Source organism: Acartia tonsa, unplaced genomic scaffold (genome assembly GCF_053477335.1).
Source record: "Acartia tonsa isolate MP-2025a unplaced genomic scaffold, ASM5347733v1 sca7, whole genome shotgun sequence".
NCBI classification, from domain to species: Eukaryota; Metazoa; Arthropoda; class Copepoda; order Calanoida; family Acartiidae; genus Acartia; species Acartia tonsa.
In genome coordinates this window covers 61442-85495 of record NW_027649601.1, presented here as the reverse complement: position 1 = coordinate 85495, position 24054 = coordinate 61442, and the positions used below count along the sequence as shown (strand labels likewise).

Here is a 24054-nt window from a genome sequence, read left to right as displayed (position 1 = left end):
CAGGCTCTGTAGATTTTTTTCTATATATTTATAAAAAGCTTTGATATTGTTAAAGTGCCTGTAAGCAATGGAACCCTCCACCCCATTTAAAATAAATTGAATATATACATGAGGGCATATAAGTCTAATATTTTTTTATGTACTCTAGTGAAGATGGCTATGATACCAATTTTGTCAACACATACCTGAATGTGACAGATCAGATGTTTAGGTATAAAAAGAATTCTCTAAATATATATTTTATTTTGAAAGATGTCAAAGCTTTTTTATTGTGGTAGGGGTAGGGTATACATTCTCTAAATGAAAGCTAATTTTAAATTGGTAACTATTTACAATTTTTTAAATATAATTTTTGTTGTTTTGTTAAGTGAATGTAACCTCATTTAAGTACATTAGTTTCAGAAAGGGCAATAATATATCAGAACATTGAAATTGAAAGTCATATTAGATCACTAAAGGATATGGTATTATGATTATTCAAACCAATATGATAATATAACAAATGATAACATATCTAGGTCTTATCTTGGCTGGGAGGAAATTACTGATATGGAAACTAAAATGAAAACTGTAGTTAAAAAATTAGGTATGAATATATAATAGAAATTTTTATACACTTGCATGTAATTTAAATCTTTTTTATTATCTTTACATTGTATTTTAGAAACAATTGATCAAGTGGGATACAAGCTGGGAAATGCATTAGTCAATACAAAATCTAGGTAATCTCATTTTATTTTATTAATCCAATCTAAATTCTTAGAGAGTTTCTTTAATAGTAAAGGAGATAATTGAAAGCAGATTTGATAAAACTAAAATTACAAAAACTTTTGAGATTATATTTTCATTAAGAATGTGTAAAGCACCACATTTCCTGTTGGGTTAATATTCTTTTAATTTTATTGTTGAAAATAAAGGAAAACCGGGCAGAGAGAGAAAAAAAAAAAAAAAAAAAAAATACCTAAACTTTGTTAAAGAAAATTCAAGTTTTAATTCTGCTCTTCAGATGTGAAGACTCAGTTACTGAACAATTTGCAGCAATAGAGCTTCAAGTGAAAACTCTAGTCAAAAATCAAGATTCAGATGAATACTGTTTTCAACTTAACCAAGTAATTATATATTAAGATGTTTTGGATAATCGAATATCCAATTATCAATACTAATAGAGATAATCAAAGAACTTTACATATGTTATTAAGGGAACAATATGTGTTGAGTTGGAATTGGAGAAAGGAGATTGTACTATTTTTGTGGTGACATCAATCAAGGCAAAACAAGATGTTAATGACAAGAACTCTCCTATATTTGCAGAGTAAGATAATTTACTATTATTCAAATATGTATTCTACAACCAGGGTAAGATTAATAGACTTAACCCATTAGTGCCGAGCGCCACTTTTATGGGCCGATCGAGCTGAAAGTTTCAGGGAAGCTTTATAATGGTCAAAACGGAATTCGTATTTTTTTGTTTTGCTCCAGTGGCGTGCACAGGAAAGTTACAAAAAAACCCGGTTCGGCTCGGCCATAAATACCAACCAGGCATTATTACCCGTTTTGGGCGGTTTCCGCCGGCGTTAAAACCCGGTTTTGCCGTAAAAACCCGGTTATTTCGACCAAAAATTGAAAAATGTAATTTTTGAACGCCAAAAGTGAGATGAACACTTTTTAGAACTTTGATACGATCCGAAATTGAAAACTACACAACCTCATGTACTCTATAGAGCTACAAGTATAATACGAAGCGATTTATTTCAAATTTAGTGTTTCGGCTATAGGTGCCGCCGTTTTTGGGTAAAAAAACCCGTTGCTCGAAGTTTTAAAAGACACACACTACAAAAAAAGAACATATAAAATTTGGGTGTTACATATCAGAAAACGAGAATAAAACTATTGGGTGACACATATAGAGATTACTAGGGTTATTAGGGTGGCTCAAACCCTTACTAATGACGTAAACTGTTATTTTTATTGGTTGAAAAGTTAAAACCGGGTAATAAAAACCAAAACCGAGCCGGGTTTTAAAACTGTCGGGTATTTATGGCCAAGCTGAACCGGGTCATAATAGGGCGTAAAAAAACAATAAAAAAATCATATAAAAAATAATAATTTGAATAAAACGAATTCACAAATAGATGTACTTGTCAATAAACATTAGATTTCACGAAAAAAATCAGCAACTTTACTATAAAAACAAAAAAGTTAGAAGGGGTATTTTGAATTTTCTTGATTTTCAAATTTTGTTGAGCTATACCGGCAAACGGAAGTAAGCTAAACTGCCTGCTCCAGGGGGAAATGAAAGCCAGGGTAGTAGAGGGGGGATTCATACTGAGAATGATGCAATTATGAAGCCGGAAACCGTTTTTTTTCCATTTTTCGAAACCGGGTTTTTATGCCTGGTTTGGCACTAATGGGTTAAAAAAACTAGCTAAAAGAAAAGTTACAAACTAATATGCTAAGAAATATTTGAATTTGTTGCAATTATTGAAAAAATTGAACGGCTCAATATAATTTTTTTTTTTATTTACATAAAAAAAATTTTTTGTTTTCACCAATAAAGAAATCATTAATGTTACATAATCTGTATAGTACAGGTTTGACTCTAAATATCTTGAAGAATTTAAAATCCAAAAAGGAACAATTCAACATTAAGAGTCAGTTAGCTTTTTAACTTTTTCTTAGCTACTAATTAGTATATTTCATTATATTTTAAACATTTTTTTTAAGTTTGCCAATTGATTCACTCAACAATGGAGGTATGCTTGGTGATAGACTCCTAGGTAATTTAAGATAATATTAAAGGGTATGCACAATTTAGTAATTTTAGCAGAAATAGGATGAGGGGGAGAAAGAAAATTTTTAATCAGCTAAATTCACACTCAATATTTAAAATCTTCTGACTTTTAATATGTATAGCAACTACAAAGATTTTCCCTCACCATATTTATTCCCTCACTGAATTTATTCCATATCTATAGTTTGATAAATAAACATGAATTGAATATTGTTAATTCTTAATTAGTAAATAGAAAGAAATTTAAAATCTAATAGGACTGACCATTAACAATGGAAGTAACAGCAAGGACAAACTGATCTCAACTATAACTTTTAATATGGGAGAAGTATATGAGGTAAACTTGAAAATATCTAGAAAATATGTCAATAATTTCATTTTATTTACCATAATTCTTGTAGAATATTCCTGGATGCCAGTTTATCCCTGGGTATCCAGATTGTATCTACTTTGATACTGAAGAAAATGAGTGGTCTACTAAAGGATGTGTGGTAAGTTTTATGTATTGTATGAGTTGGGAGATTGAAACAAACTTCATGTTAAAAGAAATTCAATTGATGATAAATATTTTACAGTTACTTTACACTCTTGTCTCATATCAATTTTTGTAATCCGAAGTCCTAAGTACAGATTGATTTTCTGTTTTTTTTTATATATACATAATCTAACCCTTGCCTCTATTTTGATATAAATAGAAAACAAGAGGGTATTGTTATTTATGTTTAATACTTTAGGTTATGTTAAGTTAAGATTTTATTAGATATTTTTATGTTTATATATAAAATTAAAGAAATGGGTTTTAAAACAATCTAAACTATTATAGAAAATAATAATAAGAGAAAAACATGACAAATGGTGTTTGATCACATCAGCTTAATTATCAAATCTGCTCATAGTTGTACATTCAAAAAAGGACCATATAGAAGAAACAAAATTAGAGGGATTATTTTTTTAAAAGTGGGTAGCTACGAATTTTCATTTGGTAGATCATAAACTGTTGTATTTTGTCCATTCAAATTTTAAAATTTTATGTGATATTGATAAACCACCTTTATAAACACAAATACAAAACCAGTTCCATTTATAAATAAAAATGTGGGTCATCTCAAAAAACGCCTATTTCAGAAAATGCCTATCTCATAAAACGCCTATCTCAAAAAACGCCCATCTCAGAAAACGCCTTTTTCATAAAATGCCTACTACATTTTTAAAAATTATCTTGTAGTGAAACATGTAAGTTTAAGAAGGTATTGTGAATATTGCACAACAAGTACATTGTACAATCTTCTTGTTGAAATATCTATCCCTGAAGTATAATGTCACTCTTGTACATTCCTTAGGCACTTTTTATTCTTTTAATCATTTTGAGCAATAATATACTACCTAAAGGTTTGTGTTTTAAAAATTAATCACAATTGTATAACAAAAACTTTACCTAGTGAATTCATGTTTTAAGTTTCTTTATTTCATACTAGTGGCTTTGCCCCTAGCTTCTAGGGGCTTTATTATTTGACCTAATATCTTGAGTTAACAGAATATCAGATTAAAATGATTTAAATATGACTAAACCTGTTAAGAGAAATTCATAAAGATGTTGTGGAATTTGGGTTGGGTGAATTAAAAATATGCTTAAAAGAAATTTTATATTCATGTTATATAATTATTAACATACACAAATATTGTAAAAAATATTTATTAATATGATATGCTTTAAAACTATCAGAATTATATAGCTTTTCCTCAAAATAAAAAAATAGTTTAGAATAGTTATTATTATAAACATCGTATTATAAACTGCTTTCCGCAGATATAGAAAGTACAATTATGAGATTAAAAACACTGGTTTTAATCTGATGATTGTACATTTCTATATTCGTAGAAAGCTGGATATAATACAATGCTAGACATAGTTTTTTCGTATGGATGAGAACCAGTTCCTAACCACCGGATTCGAATGAATACAAGAATAATTATTTTAAGTTATAAAGAAATTTAACATTTTGTTAAATTTTACTTTCCATAGATGATATATTTTGGGGGAAAAATAGGGTCAGGTTATTTAAATGTCTCATCCCTATATTCCTTCTTATTTTTATCAGATTAAAAATTATGTACTTTTGAATAAGCTTCAATAATTAAATCCTTTCCTCTAATGAGTTCTCTATCCAATAATTTTCTCCCATCCACCATTTTCCATTTATTTAAAGTATCCCTATTCTCTTATTATAGAAGTCACTCTTTAGTTTAGCATTATATCCATCTTTGTACATAGTTTATTGACTGGTTGATTTGGTAACTGTTTATTTGTGTTTTAGATTAGAGATCATGAATGACAAGTATTTTATTATTCTCTTGGATACTATTTATGAATTAGGCTTTATTTTTAAAAAATGTAGTAGGCATTTTATGAAAAAGGCGTTTTTTGAGATAGGCGTTTTTTAAAATGAGCGTTTTTTGAGATAGGCATTTTCTGAGATGGGCGTTTTTTGAGATAGGATTTTTCTGATTTAGGAGTTTTTTGAGTATAGCCAAAAATCTACTCTATGTTTTTTTATGAAAATCAAAAATTTTAAGCTATATTTAAAAAACGCCTATCTCAAAATACACCCATCTCAGAAATCGCCTATCTTAAAAAACACCTTTTTCATAAGATGCCTACTACATTTTTAAAAATTATCTTGTAGTGATACATGTCAGTCCAAGAAGGTATTGTGAATATTGTATAATATGTACATTATAAATCTTATTGAAATATCTATCTCTATTATATCACTCTTGTACATTCCTTAGGCAATTTTTATTTTTTTAAGCATCTTGATAACAACATACTAAAGGTTTGCTTTTTGAAAATTGATCACAATTGACTAACAAAAACTTTTACATAGTTAATTCTTATTTTAAATTTTTTTTCTTCATATATCTACTGCAAACAACCCAGTTAACTTTTCAGTTACTAGTGGCTTCGCCCCTAGCCTCTAGGGGCTTTATTTCTGAAGGTTCAGGGGAGAATTTTAAAAATTTTGTTTACATATTTTTAGATATTTTTTGTATTTATAACATTTTATTACTCTTTATATCATTTTATAACTCTTTATAACATTCAATAACTCTTTATAACTTTTTATATTGATTTATATTATTTAAAACCTTTGAAATTTTTCTTTTTTTTATTGTTTTTTTTAATTTCTTTGCCATTAGTCTTTTTGGGGCTTCTCCCCCACAGGAGAAGGAAGTTTTCAAAATCTTTTTGAATTTGATAAAACAAAGTTTAAAAGAAGAAAAAAAATTTAAAAAGAAGAAAAATAATTGAAAATATAAAGAAAATATAAAAAAGTATAAAAAAAATATAAAAATTAATAAAAATATATGAAAACATAAAAAACATTAAAATTAGAAAAAAATATTAAAATTTTTTTTTTTGGGGGGTGAATTTTCATTTTTGGGGGGGTTGGGGGTGTCCCACCCCCCAAGAAAATAGATTTAAACCACCACAGGACCAATAGGTTTATACCCTGAAGAGTAGAATCCAATCGGTTCAGTGGTTACTGAGATCTTAAGCTTCAGACGGACGGACGGACAGACATCAAGCTACTTTGTATTATAGATTATAATAAGATAAACAACTATGAGCTCTATTAAAACATACTTCTTATTTACTTATACTTTACATGACTAAACCTAGTACATCTACAATAAGCCCATGAGAGCTTTCCTAAACAGGAAAACTCACTCAGTTCAGTAGTCATTGAAATCCTAACCTTCAGAAAAAATTATATTGTAGGATATTAGAAACAAGCAAACAAAAACTAAAATCCCAACACTAAATTTTTAATTTTTCTATTCTCACCTAGATACTCATCTTGAGGGAAAGTATCTAAACAAAGTTTACCTAATTGTTTGGGAGTACAACAAAATTATTTGGATTTGTTCTTTTTGTGACAATGCCTCTTAAGTGGCGTTTCATCCTATTTTCATATTGGCTTTTGATAATTTATTTTAGGTTAGGATGGTGATTGCCCCACAGGGTTAGGCAATTGGTCCCACAGGGTTAAAGCCCCCTGCAGGGCCTAGAAATAATAGAAAATTTACTGTGAAAATATGAGGAAACACCCCTTAACAGTGACATTGCTATGAAAGGGATTATACTCGTGATAGTTACTTAAACTTACATATAATTCAGAGGAAAGAGGTGTTTGGGAAAAGTGTGACATGTGTGTGTGATCATCTCACTAGTTTTGGAATCATGATGGATTTTAACAATGAAGTTAAAGCTGATGATCCTGGTAAGTTTATTTTTCAATAGTAAACAAAAAAACCAAGACTTGCTCTATTATACAGATTATTCATTTAACTTTCTGTCCTAGACAATTTTTGATTTTTTGAGCTATTTTAAATGCTTCATTGCAAACACAAAGCTTTCATAAAATTACAACTTTCTACATAATGATGACAATGACTTCTGCAGCCATCAAAGATTAATTATTTTGTATGACTATCTTTAACCTACTACTAAAAAGGTCTACTAAAAACATTAAAAGGGTATGAACAGCATTTTTTTCAGTACTTAAGCTTCTCTCCATCATATGTGGTGCCTCCTCCATCTTGGCTATTCTTGTCACTGAAATGTTACTTTATTTTGGAAGGTAATTTTAAAAACTGTTTGAAACTTATCTTTAACCCTTAACGCCCTCCCCCCCCCCCTTCGGGTTTTTCTTTCTCATTTTATGTTTGTAAAAGATGGAGAGCCCACACTGCGTGACTTTTTAAGTATGGGTATGACACATAACTGAGAGTTGGAATTTTTTGAATATCTCCATCCTGGCGGGCACAGGATTCCAGCAAACCTGGCAGGGTCATCCAGGTAAAGAGAAAAACTATTTTTTTGACTTAAAGAAAGCATTTTGACTTACAAAAATACTGAAATATCCTCTAGTAGTACATTCTCATATGAAATACAGGTGTTCAAGTCAATTTAAGGTTCCAGGTACACTGGTCGCCGGAAGGGGAAAGCAGTTTTTTGAAACAGGCTCTCTGAGATTATTACAGATTCTGATATATACATATATAGACTAATGAAAAATGCAAAAAACAAAATCAAAAGCGTTCCTTCTTGAGAGAAAATGCGGGAAAAAAATTTTAGCTATTTCTAACCTAAAATTCACATTGGCAAGACAGTAAAAAATATAAACACATTTTAACATGTCATGCTCAGCACCTAGAAGTGGTAGAAAAATGCTACACATACCATTGGAAAGCTCATAACCTCTAGTTTTCATATTGATATATGACGTTTTTGTACTAATATTAGTTTTTGAGTTATCTTTTGAAGAATACACAAGTTTTATATATGCAGTTTTTTCTTGAATTTTATGTTTGATACTTGTTACACAAACCTTTTACAAATAATATTACTTAGCACCTAGAAGTTATATAATTATTTTATATAGGTAAAATTGTATATTTTGTGTGCTTTCAATTTTAGCTAAATCAAAAATTGTCTTTGAAATGTGTATAGTTTGTAGTAAGAACCAAGGAGGGAGGGGGGGGGGGGAGTTTATACACTTATACAAAATGAAATTCAGTATCAAATTTTTGCCCTGCATGTTTTTGGGCTTGTTGTTATAGTTATTAACCTGATTCATTTTGTAAAATCTCTTATGTGAATAAATCTACCAGTAATACTTTGAAAATTTAATTTTGGCACTTTCCTTCTAGGAACTAGTGGGTTAAAACACTAAAATCACAACCCAGTTAACTTTTCAGTTATTATAATAAGATGAACAACTATGAGCTCTATTAAAACATACTTCTTATTTACTTATACTTTACATACTTATGACTAAACCTAGTACATCTACAATAAGCCCATGAGAGCTTTCCTAAACAGGAAAACTCACTCAGTTCAGTAGTCATTGAAATCCTAACCTTCAGAAAAAATTATATTGTAGGATATTAGAAACAAGCAAACAAAAACTAAAATCCCAACACTAAATTTTTCATTTTTCTATTCTCACACCTTTTTTAAATAATTAAGCTAAGTAGTCACTAAAGATTTTACTTTGTCACTTTTGTTCTTGGGGTTAGTGGGATATAACACCCCCCAAAACACTAAGATTTAAGGCTTGAGCTTATTTTTAAAGATATCAAGATGATTTTTTTAATTTAAAATTTATTCTCATAATTATAATAAGTAGCCACTAAAGATTTCATTTTGGCACTTTTCTTCTTGGGGCTAGTGGGGTAAAACAACCTCTTAAACATTAAAATTATAAGTCAGTATCATATTTTGCCCTTGCTGTTTGTTTTGTTGTTATAGTTATCAAATGATTCTTTTTTAAAATTTTCTTACATGATTGGATCTACCTATAAAGCTTTAAAAATTGAATTTTGGCACTTTTCTTTAGGGGCTTGTGGGGCACAAAAGCCCCTAAAGCACTAAAATTGTAAGTAATGAGATTATTTTTAAAGATATCAAGCTATTTTTTTAATGTAAACATTATTCTTACAATTGAACTAAGTAGTCACTAAAGATTTCATTCTGGCACTTTCCTTCTAGAGTCTAGTGGGGTAAAACACCCTCCAAAATACAAATATTATGAACTCTGAGCTTATTTTCAAAGATATCATGTTAAATTTATTGAAAACTTATTTCATATAATGAAGAAGAAAAAAATTAAGTCCTTTAAAGAGAGTGCCTAATTGAAATCTATAGTGATTTTTTGATCAGGTTTATAACTATAACAACAAGCCCAAACATCAAGAGCAAAATTTTATACTGAATTTCAAGGCCTATAAGTGTATAAACTCTCCTCCTCCCCTTGGATCTTATAAGTTCACAATTGGGAGGGGGGGTTTCACCCCACTCCCCCCTAGAAAGAAAGTGTTAAAATGAATCTTTAGTTGCTACTTAGCCCAATTGTGTGAAAAAGTTTACATCAAAAATCAGCTTGTTATCTCTAAAAATAAGCTCAAGCCTTAAATTCTATTGTTTTGGGGGGTGTTCTTAAGAAGGAAAGTGCCAAAATGAAAGCTTTAGTGGCTACTTAGCTCAGTTATGCAAAAAAGTTTACATTAAAAAATTTGCTTGTTATTTCTAAAAATTCATTTCAGACCTTAGATGTTAGTGTTTTAGGGGCTGTTTTAAGTAACCCATCAGCCCCTAGAAGAAAAGTGCCAAAGTTCAATTTTTAAAGTTTTACTGGTAGATTTAACAAAATGAATCAGGTTAAAAACTATAACAACAAGCCCAAAAACATACAGAGCAAAATTTATACTGAATTTCATTTCATATAAGTGAATAAACTCCCCCCCTCCCTCCTTGGTTCTTAATGCAAAAATTGAAAGAACCCAAAATAAACAATTTTACCTATATAAAACAATTTTATAACTCCTAGGTGCTAAGTAATATAATTTGAAAAGGTTTGTGTAACAAGTATCAAACTTAAAATTCAAGAAAAAACTGCATTTATAAAACTTGTGTATACTTCAGATGATAGCTCAAAACTAATAATAGTACAAAAACGTTATATATCAATATGAAAACTAAAGGTTATGAGTTTTCCAATTGTATGTGTAGCATTTTTCTGCCACTTCTAGGTGCTGAGCAATGACATGTTTAAATTTTTTTTATATTTTTTACTGGCTTGCCAATGTGAATTTTAAGTTAGAAATAGCTAAAATCTTTTTCCCGCATTTTCTCTCAAGCAGGAACGCTTTTGATTTCGTTTTTTGCATTTTTCTTTAGTCTATATATGTATATATCAGAATCTGTAATAATCTTAGAGAGCATGTTTCAAAAGACTGCTTTTCCCTTCTGGCGACTAGTGGGTATGATCCTGCAGGTCCTGATCCTCCAGGTCTCCAGACATCTTTAAAAGGCTCATGTGGCTGCAATTTTTGACTCAAATTTTAAACTTAAGCTTTTCTTACATGTCTACATAATGTATTTTAATTTCATAAAGATCCCCCATGGTTTTCCCGCCAACTGCTGACTGCGGCGGCTGGCAGCTGCCAAGTACAGCTGCGGCCGCTGAAATATATATTAAGATATTGTTAATATAAAATTTACCTAAAGATAAACATATTCTGCAAAAAAATTGTTCTTCTAGCTTAAAAAATAAAAAAATTACAGCCGTTTGAAATATTTAAGTAAAAAAGGACCTAAAAACAAAGGTTGTTAAATAAAAGGGTGAAGCAAAAATTGACCTTGTCCTACTTAAAGTCGGAAATTCATTATCAATCAGGGGACTTGCAGGCTTCTAGCGTTGAACGCCCCCCCCCCCTGACCAATTAAGGTGCGGCAAGGGGTCTGACTGTTAAGGGTTAATAATATGAAATAAATATTTTTCTCTAAATTGCTTCAATTATTCTTTTTCATTAAATTGAATCTGAATTTTTCAATATAGAATATTTTTTTGTTAGGGACAAAGATGATGATGAAGTGGACATGAAGAGGTCTGCCGAGAAAAATCTAAACTTCTGCATGATAATTGCACAACTTGGATTTGTAATCTTTGTAGGTAAATAATGATTAATAAAAGAAGCTACTTACATTCTTCTTCTGTAATGATACTCTGAAAATAAAATATTTGTGTATCTGACTGAATTATTTGTTAAGGTTTTCTTTAATGGAAATTAAATACACGGTGTTTCAGAAAAAACTGCGTTTTCCGTTTTTCTGACACAACCAGAAGGAATACAGAAAAAACGATTATATGTCCTTATTCTCTGTAAAAAAGTACATTAAATTTATAACAGGTGTTTTTCATTATCTCTAAAAATACAGGCTCTCTGATAAATACATAGTTTCCAAAAATGCTTTATGTGAAAAATGTTGTGCAAGAAAAATTAAAATAACTCTTTTATAATGTATAAAAAAATCGTAGAATTTCAATATTAATTTAGAAAAAGGTATAAGAAAAGTACCTTAATGAGTTTTAAAGGTGAAATGCTTTGTAGCTCCTCACAAAAGCATTTTTAAGAAACTGCAAATTGTCATTTTTTCATATTTCTTGATTGTGATTCATTTGCAGTAAAAGAATCTTCTTTAATAACATAGGTTATAGTAAAAAGAAAAAACTCCTTTTTATTTCATAAAAAAATCTCTAAAGACAAAAAAGTTATTCAAGTTTGAATTTTTTTTATTAAAGCATTTAATTACAAATTATGGATAAATTATGAGTTTATATCTTAACCTGTCAATCAAATTAAAGGATTATAGGAATAAATGAGGGGTGGAGAATTACGAACATGAGCAATTTTTAAGGTCATGTTTCTTAAGTATACAAAAAGAAAAACTGAATATTTGTTTTCAGTGAGGGAATTTTAAATGAAAATTATTAGTGTAATTGGTAGAAAATTGTATTGGCCGTATTAAGATGTTGTTTTCAAGTGAATACATTTTTAAAAAACAACCTTAAGGCACAAAATTCTACCAGAAAAAAAGCTTCATACGCATCTTTTGAAATATTTATGCTTTAAAATGCGCCGTTATTTTCAGAGATATTTAAACACACCTGTAACAATTTCGATGCATATTTTTATAGACATATAATTACTTTTTTTGTACTCCCAATGGTTGTTTCCCAAATTTGGAAAACTAGGTTTTTTTTTAAACGCCCTGTATATTATTCTATAAAAAATTTTGATGGTATGATAAAAATCCTATTTTATATCAGAATGTATAATTAGAATTAGGTCATTCCATTTCTTTTTTTTGTTGTTTTACAATAAGCTATAATGTAATATCCATCAACTTTCTACGCTGTTTTGAAAATTCTTTTTTATATTGCTTGTTCTCAATATCTCTCATTGCCTCTCCCTCTCTTAAAGTAGATGTATAATAAAATATATCAATAATATATAATCATTTAATTCACAGCCCAATCTCCACCCTCTTAAGAATTAACAAATAATAGGTTATAATAATATAAGTATTCTAACCTACCAAAACCATACATGGTTTGGAATTATTCTCTAATATGAATGGTTAGACAATGTTATACTCTGTGTCTAAAATATTCATAAATTCCTAGGTAGAAATGATATTTTACCCTGTGCTGTTTGTGAGAGTTTTGGAGCTGCAACCCATTTTGCGTTTGTGGCCTGCTATGCATGGATAGGTATTAATTCTTATATTTCTAACCCAATGTGGTTGTTGATTTTATTAAAATATTCATCAACAACAAGTTTCATAATTTACAAATAAAAAAATTTAATGTTATATAATCTATTGGAAAACTGAAAAAAAAAATTATGTTTTTGTGTCATTATTGTCCTGAGAATCACCTTATTAAAAATTACATAAAGAGGAAACATTTTATTTTGAATTATTTCTTAAAGGACGCCTGCAAGAAATAACACGCTTTAACTGCTGAAAGACTGCCACAAGAAGACCTAATACCCCAAATTTAAAGCCTTCAGCTTCAATAACAAAAAAGTTCTAGGCATTTCAAAATAGCATTTTATGTACAATGGAATTTTTTAAAGATTTCCATTGCTCATAAAAGTAAAAACAATATTAAATTACGTTGCCTAGACATAAAATTATAACCTTATCTTTGTCAGAAACTTAGATTGCCTGTAACTGATTACATTTTTACAATAAAAACACCACATTTCATAGTCAAAATCTATGAAAAAAATTCGATTTAAACTGCATTTTTAAACGAAAATCATAGCGGAAACAAAGGGGTAAACTAATACAAGCTTAGCTGTGATTGGTTGTTAAGCTGATTCAGCCTTCTGATTGGCTACAGTACATTTGGTACAACGCAAGTAAAACTTAATTTTTTTTAATGATTTTGACTATAAAAATGGGTATTTTTATTGTAAAAATATAATTAGTTACTGGAAACCTAAATTTATGACAAAAATAAGCTTATAATTTTGTTTCTAGGCCACGTAGTTTAATTTCAAAGTTTTCAACATGAGCATTGCAATTCTTTCAAAATTTCCATTGTACATAAAATGTCATTTTAAAATGCCTAGAACTTTTTTGTTACAGAAGCTGAAGGCTTCAAATTTGAGGTATTTGGTCTACTTGTGGCAGTCTTTCAGCAGTTAAAGCGTGGTATTTCTTGCATGCTTCCTTTAATGCTCCAGGAATCCTTATGTAAGATTTTAAATGTATAAAATGACAATAACATTTTAAAAATCAAAATAAGATATATCTGAATGATGAATTAAGATTGTTTTTGTTTTTGTGAAGTTCTTGTTTGAGAAATAAGAGTTTCCTTCCAAATTTCTATCAAGCATATAATTTTATGCTTGAAATTAGTTTAGGTAGAGTTACATATGGTACGCACTATCATATTAAGATACTAAACCTTAACAATCTTGTTATATTTTTAGTAATAGATTGTTCACAAGTGTACTACAAATTCTACAACAAGAGGGCACCACAGACAAATCTTCTCTACCTTTCAATTGCTTCATATGGTTTAGCATTTGCAATAGGTGAAGCATATTCATTATAATCTTTTCTTATATATTGGACTTTATATTAGCTTTCAATTTCAATGAAATTTTAGTATTATTTGATCAAAAATAATTTATTATTAATATTTCTTATTAGCTGGAGGAGTGCTCATCACTAGTCTGACAAATGAATCCTATTTCTACCTGAGGAGGTAAACAATAAATACATATAATTACAAAAAATACAATTATGTCTCTTTGTCTGTCCGTTAAGATCTGAAGAAATGCTAAATTAACTTGCATTTAAAAATCAAACAAACACAATACAAGATTTTACAAGATACAGAAAAAAAACAAATAAAAAATTATTTTATTTATGTTTCTCTGGTCAGTATTTTCAAATGCATGCAGCAAAATGATTTTCTTCTAAGAAGAAAAAATTTATAGTTATAAATAGAAATGTTTAAATTTTATAGATTGTAACTGTAATATGTATTTTCAGAAGCGTGGAAGGCCATGTGGATAGTTGCTGGTTGAATGACTGGGCTGAATATGCAATCATCATTCCCATAGGTTTATTTTTTTTTAAGTATTTAAAAGCAAATATTTTCTCTAACTCTGAATGAATTGATAGCTGTTGTTGTTTAATTAAACATGTTAGAATTCTCATAGATATTTCAAACTTGTAATAATTTAACAATAACAAGATACAATATTTTAAGCAAATCATCTCTTAAATAAAGTCCTTAAATTGTAGATAATTTTGTTAAAGGGAGTGTGAACGTAAAAATTTCTCATCTGATTATCAAATCTTAACATTTTCTAAGCACATTTCACTACACTGATTAACCAAAAACGTCCTATTAACAAAAAAATCCAGGAATAATGCCTTGATTTTATGGTATTTTGGGAGGGAAAAAGGAAAAAACAGGGAAAATCTGAACGTTTTTTGTTTCTTATAATGTTTGTAGGGATATTTAACTTGTCATATATAGTTGAAACAATTTACTTACTGTTAAGGATTTATTTTATGATATAAAATTGCCAATTAGTTTTTTTATAACGTAGTAATTAGGTAATAAACACCTATTTTAAATATGTATTATTGACAAAAAAATACCTCACTGTCTACAAAGGGTTGAATCTCATAGGTAATTTAAAATAATAATATCCTTTTTTATTGTGTTGGACAATAAATAACCCACGTTGGAGAACTAGTTTACACTTTTATTAGATTGTTTATAAAGAAATATTGCGTCTTTATTATTTACAAATTTGTAATTAAAGGTGGGCGAGAGATGGGCCATCTTAAGTTTATTGGATACTAATAAAAAAACCTGTTTCTGGCTTTGTTATTGTATTTGGTTTTCAATAAAAATATTGCTTATTCTATCAATTTCTAAGTATCTATACATTGGTTTAAAGCAAGGATTATGTTAAAAGTCAGCTTAACCATTAGGAAAAATCAAGAACTATGTGAAAAAGTTTAATTTTAGCTATAATGTGAGAAAAAAGCAATTTAATGCTCATTTTATATAATACGGAAAATTTCTTCCTTTCCCTTTACCTTATAAAAATCGTTGGGAAAAGCCGTTTTTTAAGCAAACAAAAGCGCTTTTTGCTCTATCTGTGAGATATTATGAATGAGATAATGTTAAGATTTGATATTAAGATGAGAAAAATTTACATTCACAGTCCCTTTAAGACCTATTATTTGATATATTGCTTGTAATTTGTAAATTATCTGTTTGATGAACCCAATAATTTGGACATAGCAACAAAAAAGCTTATTGTTTTTATAATCAAACTTAAGAAAGCTTAATTTATTTTCATCAGCATTAGTATGATACAAAATCATTATCATTTGTTTAGAAAACTATTAAAATTTTAACTGTTATTGTTTTCTAAAAATCAAAATAGACGAAATGGTGCAAAATATTTTTCTAACACCCCCTCCTCCTTTAATTCCCTATCCCCTTAAAAGATTTAATGTAAATTTTAAGGAGTTGCTTTGCTTCTTTGCTTAGTTAGAATGGTCTTGACATATGTTTGGGTAAAGAAAAACTCAAGGTAAATATTTTATTTTTTTTACTTGAAAATTTAAATTGCTCATGCTAAATATTTTAATTGGATAATAATTCAACTTATTTAGTGACACAACATGTGAAATAATCTTTGATCTTCTGGTATCCTTCAGAAGTACATTGGTCCTAACCTTCGTGATAACTCTCAACATTGTCTTTGGTAATTTTATACACATTATAAACTTTAAATTTTTTTCTTAAACTTGAACTTAAAAAAAAGAAATTTTAATATTAAGGTTCATCTTATTCACATAATGATGAACTGACTTTATAAAAGTAAAGATAAATGGAAATACTTAATTGATACTCCCCATCAAAAAAAGTCTAAAGATGGATGTGACCTAAATTTAGTCACCCCAAGACCTTGGTTAAAAGGTGTTTGGAGTAATATAAAATCTACTCTAATGTGGATATATGTACATATTTTTTAGCCTTTTTTGCTGACTCCCAAATCTTTGGCTACATCATTGTTCTTCTTAATGTTTTCCCTGGATTCTTCATCTTGTTGAACAGTACTGTTTTCAACTCTGAGGTAACTCTTGTTTAAATCTAAAATCTATTGATGATTTTGTTTTATTTTGTTTATCAAGTTATCTAAAACGGTTCTTTAGTGAATTCACATTTGCAATGACAAAGGCCATTCAATCCAAAAAATCACTACTGCACACAGTTTTCATTTCTTTTTGCTAATGTGAGAAACTTTGAAATCACAAAGTCAAAACACTTCTCCTGTTCTATTTTATATTGTGCAATGAATGCCTATCATATGAATAGCATTTATTTTGTTTTCAGCTAGACATATATGGAAATCTGAAGAAGAACTTCATAAGAAAGAATGTCTATATAAATGGAATGTCTTATATGGAATATAAATTTGATTGAATTAGATAATGTCTAGGCAGTAAAATCAACTTTTATTTCTAGTAAATGGATGAAATATTTTTTTTAATTTCATGATAATCATAGATTAAAAGAAAGATTTGAATATTATTTGAATACATAATTTGATTTTTGTACAAAGCAAGCCTTTAGGATATTCAGATATTTCAGTCATAAAATAATTTTTCCTTTAAATATTTTCACTTGTTAAAAAAAATCAGGTATTGTTGGTTTTGTGACATCACCTCTTAAGGGGCGTTAATTTGTATTTTCACAATAGCTTTCTACCCAGCATCTATTTATGTGGTTTTGTTTCAATAGAATGTTGCATTGGCATGGTCTTAATTTTTAATTTGTCATGTTTGTGACATATTTAAAGAAAATGACTTGAAATGCCCCTTGAGAGGCATTATCACGAAACCACCAATACCCAAAAATTCTTATAGATTTAAAAACTTTATATTTTTCTTAAAAAGATTTTAAAATTTTGTAATGAATTTAACTAGTTGTGAATAGAAAAAAACCTGGATATTACCTCAGACATGCTTTACCGACCAGGAATTGTTAAGTATAATGAACTAAAGAATAATGGATTGGCCACAATTAGTAATTTAGGAATTATTAATTGTTCTATGTATTTTTTATATTTTTTTAATATAGTTGTTTGCATTTAAAAATAGTTTTTTTACTTATTCTCATTTTTCAAAGCAAAGCTTTTCTATAATTAAGTTTGTTCCGTCCGCCCGTCCATCAGTCTGTAACGGTTAGCTCTTTTTGTTTAGGCATGTCAGAATTGTCCTATTGATTTTAAACTATACATGGTGATTCCTGTAGTAGTTAGGTACAATTCAGAGAGTAAATAATCATTACAAGAATGTCCGTACATGCATTTCAAACATTTTTATGTGATATTATTATTATTTAATTGATCTGATTTTTAGAATACTGAATCTTATGTCAACAAAGTAAAAAATGAAAGCAAAGCATCTCTATATTCAAGTCTTTAAAATATAAATATGCTGTTAAGCATTATCCAACAAATTACTAACAATTTTGTTTAGACTTTTATACATTTATAATCTGATTATTCAGTTTTGACACTCTACATGTGTTAATGTTTGTGTTACTGATTCAGAGCTTGGCTTTATGGAAATTTTCTTCCTTGTTAATAATAATATTAAGAATTAAAACATATAGATGTATCTTTAATATATCCATAGACACAGTGTTTCGCCCTTTTAGGGCTCATCAGTATGGCTCAATTCATCAGAGTTAGTTTTGCACGTGGTGGGGCTTGAACCGGGAACCCTTAGATTACCAGGCTAATAACACCCTACCCATTGCGCCATTACCCCATGACGAGTAAGGAATGAAATTTTGACCAGAGAGCTCAACCAACTTATGATTAGTTGGGGGCCTTGCACTTATGGCTAATTAGTATGGTTTTTCATTCCCCTGAGAGTGCTCTAGTTCGGCCTAATACCTGACCGAACGAGCATATATATCCATAGACACAGTGTTTTGCCCTTTTAGGGCTCATCAGTATGGCTCAATTCATCAGAGTTAATTTTGCACATGGCAGGGCTTGAACCGGGAACCCTTAGATTACCAGGCCAACACCCTACCCATTGCGCCATTACCCCATGACGAGTAAGGAATGAAATTTTGACCAGAGAGCTCAACCAACTTATGATTATCTTTAATATATTATTTTTGTTAACAGTTTTGTTTAAAGCTTTTGCATGTGTAGACTCATTTGAATTTATGAGGATGAAACTACAACCTTAATCTAATTATTACTCAGCAGATACTTTACCATGTAATTAATGTTATAATCGTCCTACATATTTTAAACCTTGCATAAAGAATACTGTAGCAATATTGTGTAATCTTAACAGTGTAGCAACTTTATGATAACTACTGTAGAGTCAGTGCATCCATCTAATTTTCAGGACTAGGAGATTTGATTAATTTGTTTTTTTTGAATGATAAACAAAAGGATTGTACATAATGTTTTACTTGTAGATTAACTATAATTGTAACTCTTATATTAAAAAAAGGTATTTTGTGGGTATTTACTTTTAAAAGTGAAGCTTTTCTATTTTTGGGGTTGGTCCGTCTGTACGTCTGTCCATAACAGATAGCTCGTTTTGATGATTTAAACAGGTTAGAACTGTCCTATCAATTTCAAACTTTTTATGCTGATTCCTATAACAGTTAGGTACGACTTAGAAAGTGCAGCAATTTTATAATTGTTACCAGAAAGACCGTAAGTCCATTTGAAACATGCTGATTTTTTATATTAAAATTTTATTTATTTTTTTAAAATATCATTTGATTTTTGGAATACTGAATTCTATTAAAAAATATTAAAACAGGGTAAAATATTATTAGCAAACTATCTCTATAAACAAATCTTAATTATGTCCTTAAACATTATTAAATGTTATACTAGCAGCTTTGCTCCCAGAGGCTTATATTACACGTAAAAAAAAATTTTTTTAATCTATTTCAAAATCAGTTAAATATAAAAAATACTTTTTTCTTCTAAAGATGGTGTTAGTTATGTTTTAAGCTAATTGCAAAAAAATGTCCGCAGGGCGGCGATTTTTAAATTTTTAAATTTTAGTCGATTTCTCTAGGGAGGGTGGTGGTTCCCTCCCCCAATATAGTTATTAATCTTCTTGGGACCTATGAGAAACCACCCTGTTAAGGAGAACTTGATCGGTTCAGCGGTTAGCGAGATCATTTGGTACAAACATACACACAAACAGACATCATGTTACTTTATCATATGGATTGAAAAAAAAAATAGGTTTAGGCATAGCAAAAAAAACCTCTAAAGGGATAAAAATGAATTCAATCTTATTAGATGTTCACTCAAAGCCCAAAAATAATGGACATAAAAGTGTTTTATAGAAGCTGTAGCAATGGATATAACATATAAATATACAGGGTGGGGCAAATAGGACCCAACAAACTTTAAACAGCCATAGCGCCAAAACTACTTGACCAATCAGGAGGTTTGACCCCACTATAAAAAGCTTAGGCAATTACTTTTTAGCAAAACAAAGTCTTTGGACAAAGATGGGCTCGTACTCGGAGCTGGTCGCGCTTATGTTCAACAAGGCAGATTCGAAATGCGCCGGAGGAATAATCTGGATCCTCGACTAGGGCCCACTTAATTGGATCTCAGCCCATCTGTAGATGAGGTAGAGTTATGCAACTTGCTGGGGATACTGTTAGATACATAAATAAGACACTAGAAAAGACTAGAGCTCTCTATCTAAAGTGGCTTGGCTGATGTAAAAAATTGTGTGAAATCGTGAAAATTTCTCGGTTCTCAACGTTAGAGACCCATATAGAACTTAAAAACACATTTTAGACTATGGACTGTGCTGACAACCCTAGCTGAATCTTCATGCCATTTCCAAAAAGGTATTGAACGTCGTTCCAGCTCAACTGTGGTCCAAATAAGAGCCTCCGTGTCAAAGGGTAGTGTTGAAGTTGGGTGAATTTGGATCCTACGGTTATTCACGTTCCTAAGGAAATGGGGCCTCCCAGCAGCCTGATCTTAATTCAATGACTTTAAGGCCTGGGGCTACTTTGAAGCATGCACCAATAGACAAATACAACAAAGACCTCCCTCATTGCCACCATCAAGGAGAAATTCACCAGCTTGGACAGGGACATGGTGACCAGGGCCTGCAGGCGGTTTAGGGGGTGGATGAAGGCAGTGATTGAGGCTGGTGGCAATTTTATTGAATAATCTAATAGTTATATATAGTTCAATAAAATCTTTAAAATTGACAATTTTATGTTCATTTGTTTAGAAGTTAGAATTTGTCCGGTCTTGTTTGCCCCACCCTGTATATATTGACAGGGAAAAACTTGTTGTTAATTTAGTATTTTCCTTACTAATATGAAACTCAATTATTGGTACGTTGAATCAACCACTAGGAGGGGAGGGAATAGAATTGCGAGGGTGAATGAGAAGTATTGTTATTTTTGCCAGCTTCGATTATTTCTTTATCAGAGTACATGAAAATGTGGTGCAACATCCACTTATTAATATATCGATTACCGTAGCTTAAGCAGCATTCAGCCATACAGCTTCAATTTTTTCCAGTATATTCTTTATTTTATCTTAAAATCTCTCCTCTCCTACATTCTGAAATAGCGGCTACACCCCTATATAGAGACCTTTAGGATGGAGGGTAAATGTATCCTCTCCAAAAATAGTTAGAAACCTTCTCTAGTCCTTTATTTAGCTTCACTGTAAAGGAGATCCTTATCTGTTGAGCGGTTCGCAAGATCCTTTGCTACTGACAAAAAAAGCTTAAAACTGTAAATATTAGGATTAGTTTTCTGTTAGTTATTTTAAACAAATTACTAATCCTGCTTATTATGGAGGGGTAAACTTATGGAGGGAGTGGACATTGGACTGTAAATTATGTTGGTACCCAAAGTTTCATCTTCAAGCAATCTTTTTCCTTGTTAAAACTTTGGATACTTCCTAACTTTTTAAACAATAATTTGTATTTAGAAAATAATTAGGTTGCTGCCATACTTTTGGACACAATCGTTCTCCTTATAGTTAGAATATGCATTTTTAATTTTGCCTTAAAATTTAATGTTTTGTGTTAAATTTTTCTGCTTATCTCCAAAAGTAAACATAATAATTCCAGGGACATAGATATAGGGATATTAAATATTAAAAAAAGAAGCAGATTATAGTGCCTAATAAAAATAGTTGTCACACAATACAAATGATCAATGATGGTGATGATGACCGGGGGGGGGGGGGTGGTTCGACACTTCAGGTAAAAGTCCTCTCCACGTAACCTTTGAACATACTCTGTATTTTAAATGGCTGTTTAACGGGTAGAATTGCTTAGGCTAATCAACACCCATCACAATAACCCTTTGATTGCACGAATTTTGTACCTGTCTTGAACTGAAGCATTTCCCCTACTCTAACTATCTATGTTGCACATCTGACATAGCAGCAGTAGGAACCATATTTTAATGTCTTTAGTTGTGACGCGTTGTCAGACCAAGATTTGAACCTATCACCTTCCGGATGACAAGCAGATGTGCTTTGTGTTGAGCCAAGATCGAGGGTAATTACCAATGATAGGCCAGTATACATTATAATTGATCAATGGTAAAATGTATAGTTGTACTGGCCTATCATTGGTCATTTGTATTGTATGACGTCATTTTTATAAGGCACAATAAACTGCTTCATTAAAAATTACATCCTAATAAAAAAGTATATGTCTGTGTGTATGTAGCAAAGGATATCGCTAACCACCGTATAGATATTGTTTTCCTTTTCAGTGAAGCTTTTCATAGGTCCAGGGAAGGATCATGTCTACATCCTCCCATGAAAAATCGCCTATAAAAAATGACACCCTTAATTTTTATTTCATGTTTCTCTTAAACTAAAATTAAGGTAAAGATCTCCCCTCCATCTTACTTAAGTGCCATAGAGGCCTCTAGGTGCAAAGCCGCTAGTAATACAAATGATATAATTATACCTTTGAAATTATTGGAATGGGGATAAAAGTATCTTTCATTGGCCATTCCTTAATCCCTGAACAGTTTATAGCAGGGAGGGAGGGGATAATTATTACACTAGTCCCCAAAGTTCTATACTTATGCTTTTCATTTGTTGGCACAATAATTTTGGATATTGTTTTATTGGTTATTTAATTGGTTGGTTCATTAAGTTTCAACAATTATTTATAATATATAGAAGGGGTAATTTAATGTAAAGGTTGATAGTTCTTTTGTTGGGAGGTAGCTTCACTCTCCTAAGAGAAATCCCCACTGGAAAAAAAGTTAAACTCCCCAAGCTTAATGTTACTTTATATAAGGACTCGCGGCTACGCCCTCTAGAAGCCTCTAGAGGCACTGATAGTGGGGAGGAAAAATAATGCTAACTGTGCTAAATGTTGTAGTATGCGGAAATAATCTCTTAACTTAAATAACTCCGGGTGAGATTATATTCTAACAAGAATGACATCATCCATTAGTTTTAAGTTGCCAAGTATAAAAATAAAAACTATAATTATATGGACCATTTGTGGCCAACAAAACTGGCATTTAAAATTTTCTATAATATAATACCTACAATACATAATCATTTAAATCGGTTTTGAAGCCATACTGAGTAGTTATATTTGCAACGTATTATAGACAGCTTTCCGAGGATAATAAAAGTAAAATTTTAAAATTAAAACCAGTTTTGTTACCCCCCCCCCCCCCCCCCCCAGAGTCCGAAGGCATGGCCTAATAAGACCGGTATCAATATTATGACTTTTATGTTAATATTCGTGGAAAATTGTATATAATTTAATATGATTTTTCATTGCAGAGAACCTGTTTTATTCCTGCGGATATGAATTGGTTTTGAAGCCATACTGGAAAGTCTATCCGTAATAAATGCTGATAAAATTCTTCACTTTATGGATGTTTTATGTTTAAAAGACATAAAAGACTGACGTACCAAGTGATTTCTATAGAAGATACTTTATTTTTATAATCTATAACAAAATTAAGCCATCTATTTTTAATAGCAGCTTGATAAATAAATAGAATAGTTTCAATACTAAAAGTAAACAATATTACAGTTATTTGAACTTTGATAATCGATATACTATTACTTGGATGTTGCATCACAGATTTTCATGTACTCTAATAAAGTTATTTTCACAGTTGGCTAAAACAATGATAACCCCAATCAACCCTATAAACCCACCAGTTTCCCTGCTACTGGATGAACGAAGGGACCAATAAATTAAATCTATATTAGCTATCAAAATAATAATTAGACGACAATTTTTTCCAATTTTATAATCTTCACATAATAGTCCA

The 24054-nt window shown here is 30.1% G+C and overlaps 1 protein-coding gene across 1 annotated transcript; it reads left to right on the top strand.

Annotated features, from left to right (window-relative positions):
- Positions 1-3110: 3110 nt before the first annotated feature.
- Positions 3111-16840, top strand: LOC145311341 (latrophilin-like protein LAT-2). The gene is made up of 12 exons (XM_080150540.1): positions 3111-3128; positions 3193-3282; positions 6972-7074; positions 7353-7434; positions 11213-11310; positions 12826-12912; positions 14144-14248; positions 14367-14421; positions 14712-14782; positions 16213-16279; positions 16362-16453; positions 16725-16840. Exons 1-12 carry the CDS (start codon positions 3111-3113, stop codon positions 16838-16840), a joined length of 984 nt encoding a protein of 327 aa, XP_080006666.1.
- Positions 16841-24054: the final 7214 nt, after the last annotated feature.

Coding starts and splice junctions, on each gene's coding strand:
- LOC145311341 (XM_080150540.1), top strand. Junction 3,283..6,971: donor GGTCTACTAAAGGATGTGTG/GTAAGTTTTATG, acceptor CATATAATTCAG/AGGAAAGAGGTGTTTGGGAA. Junction 12,913..14,143: donor GGCCTGCTATGCATGGATAG/GTATTAATTCTT, acceptor TTATATTTTTAG/TAATAGATTGTTCACAAGTG.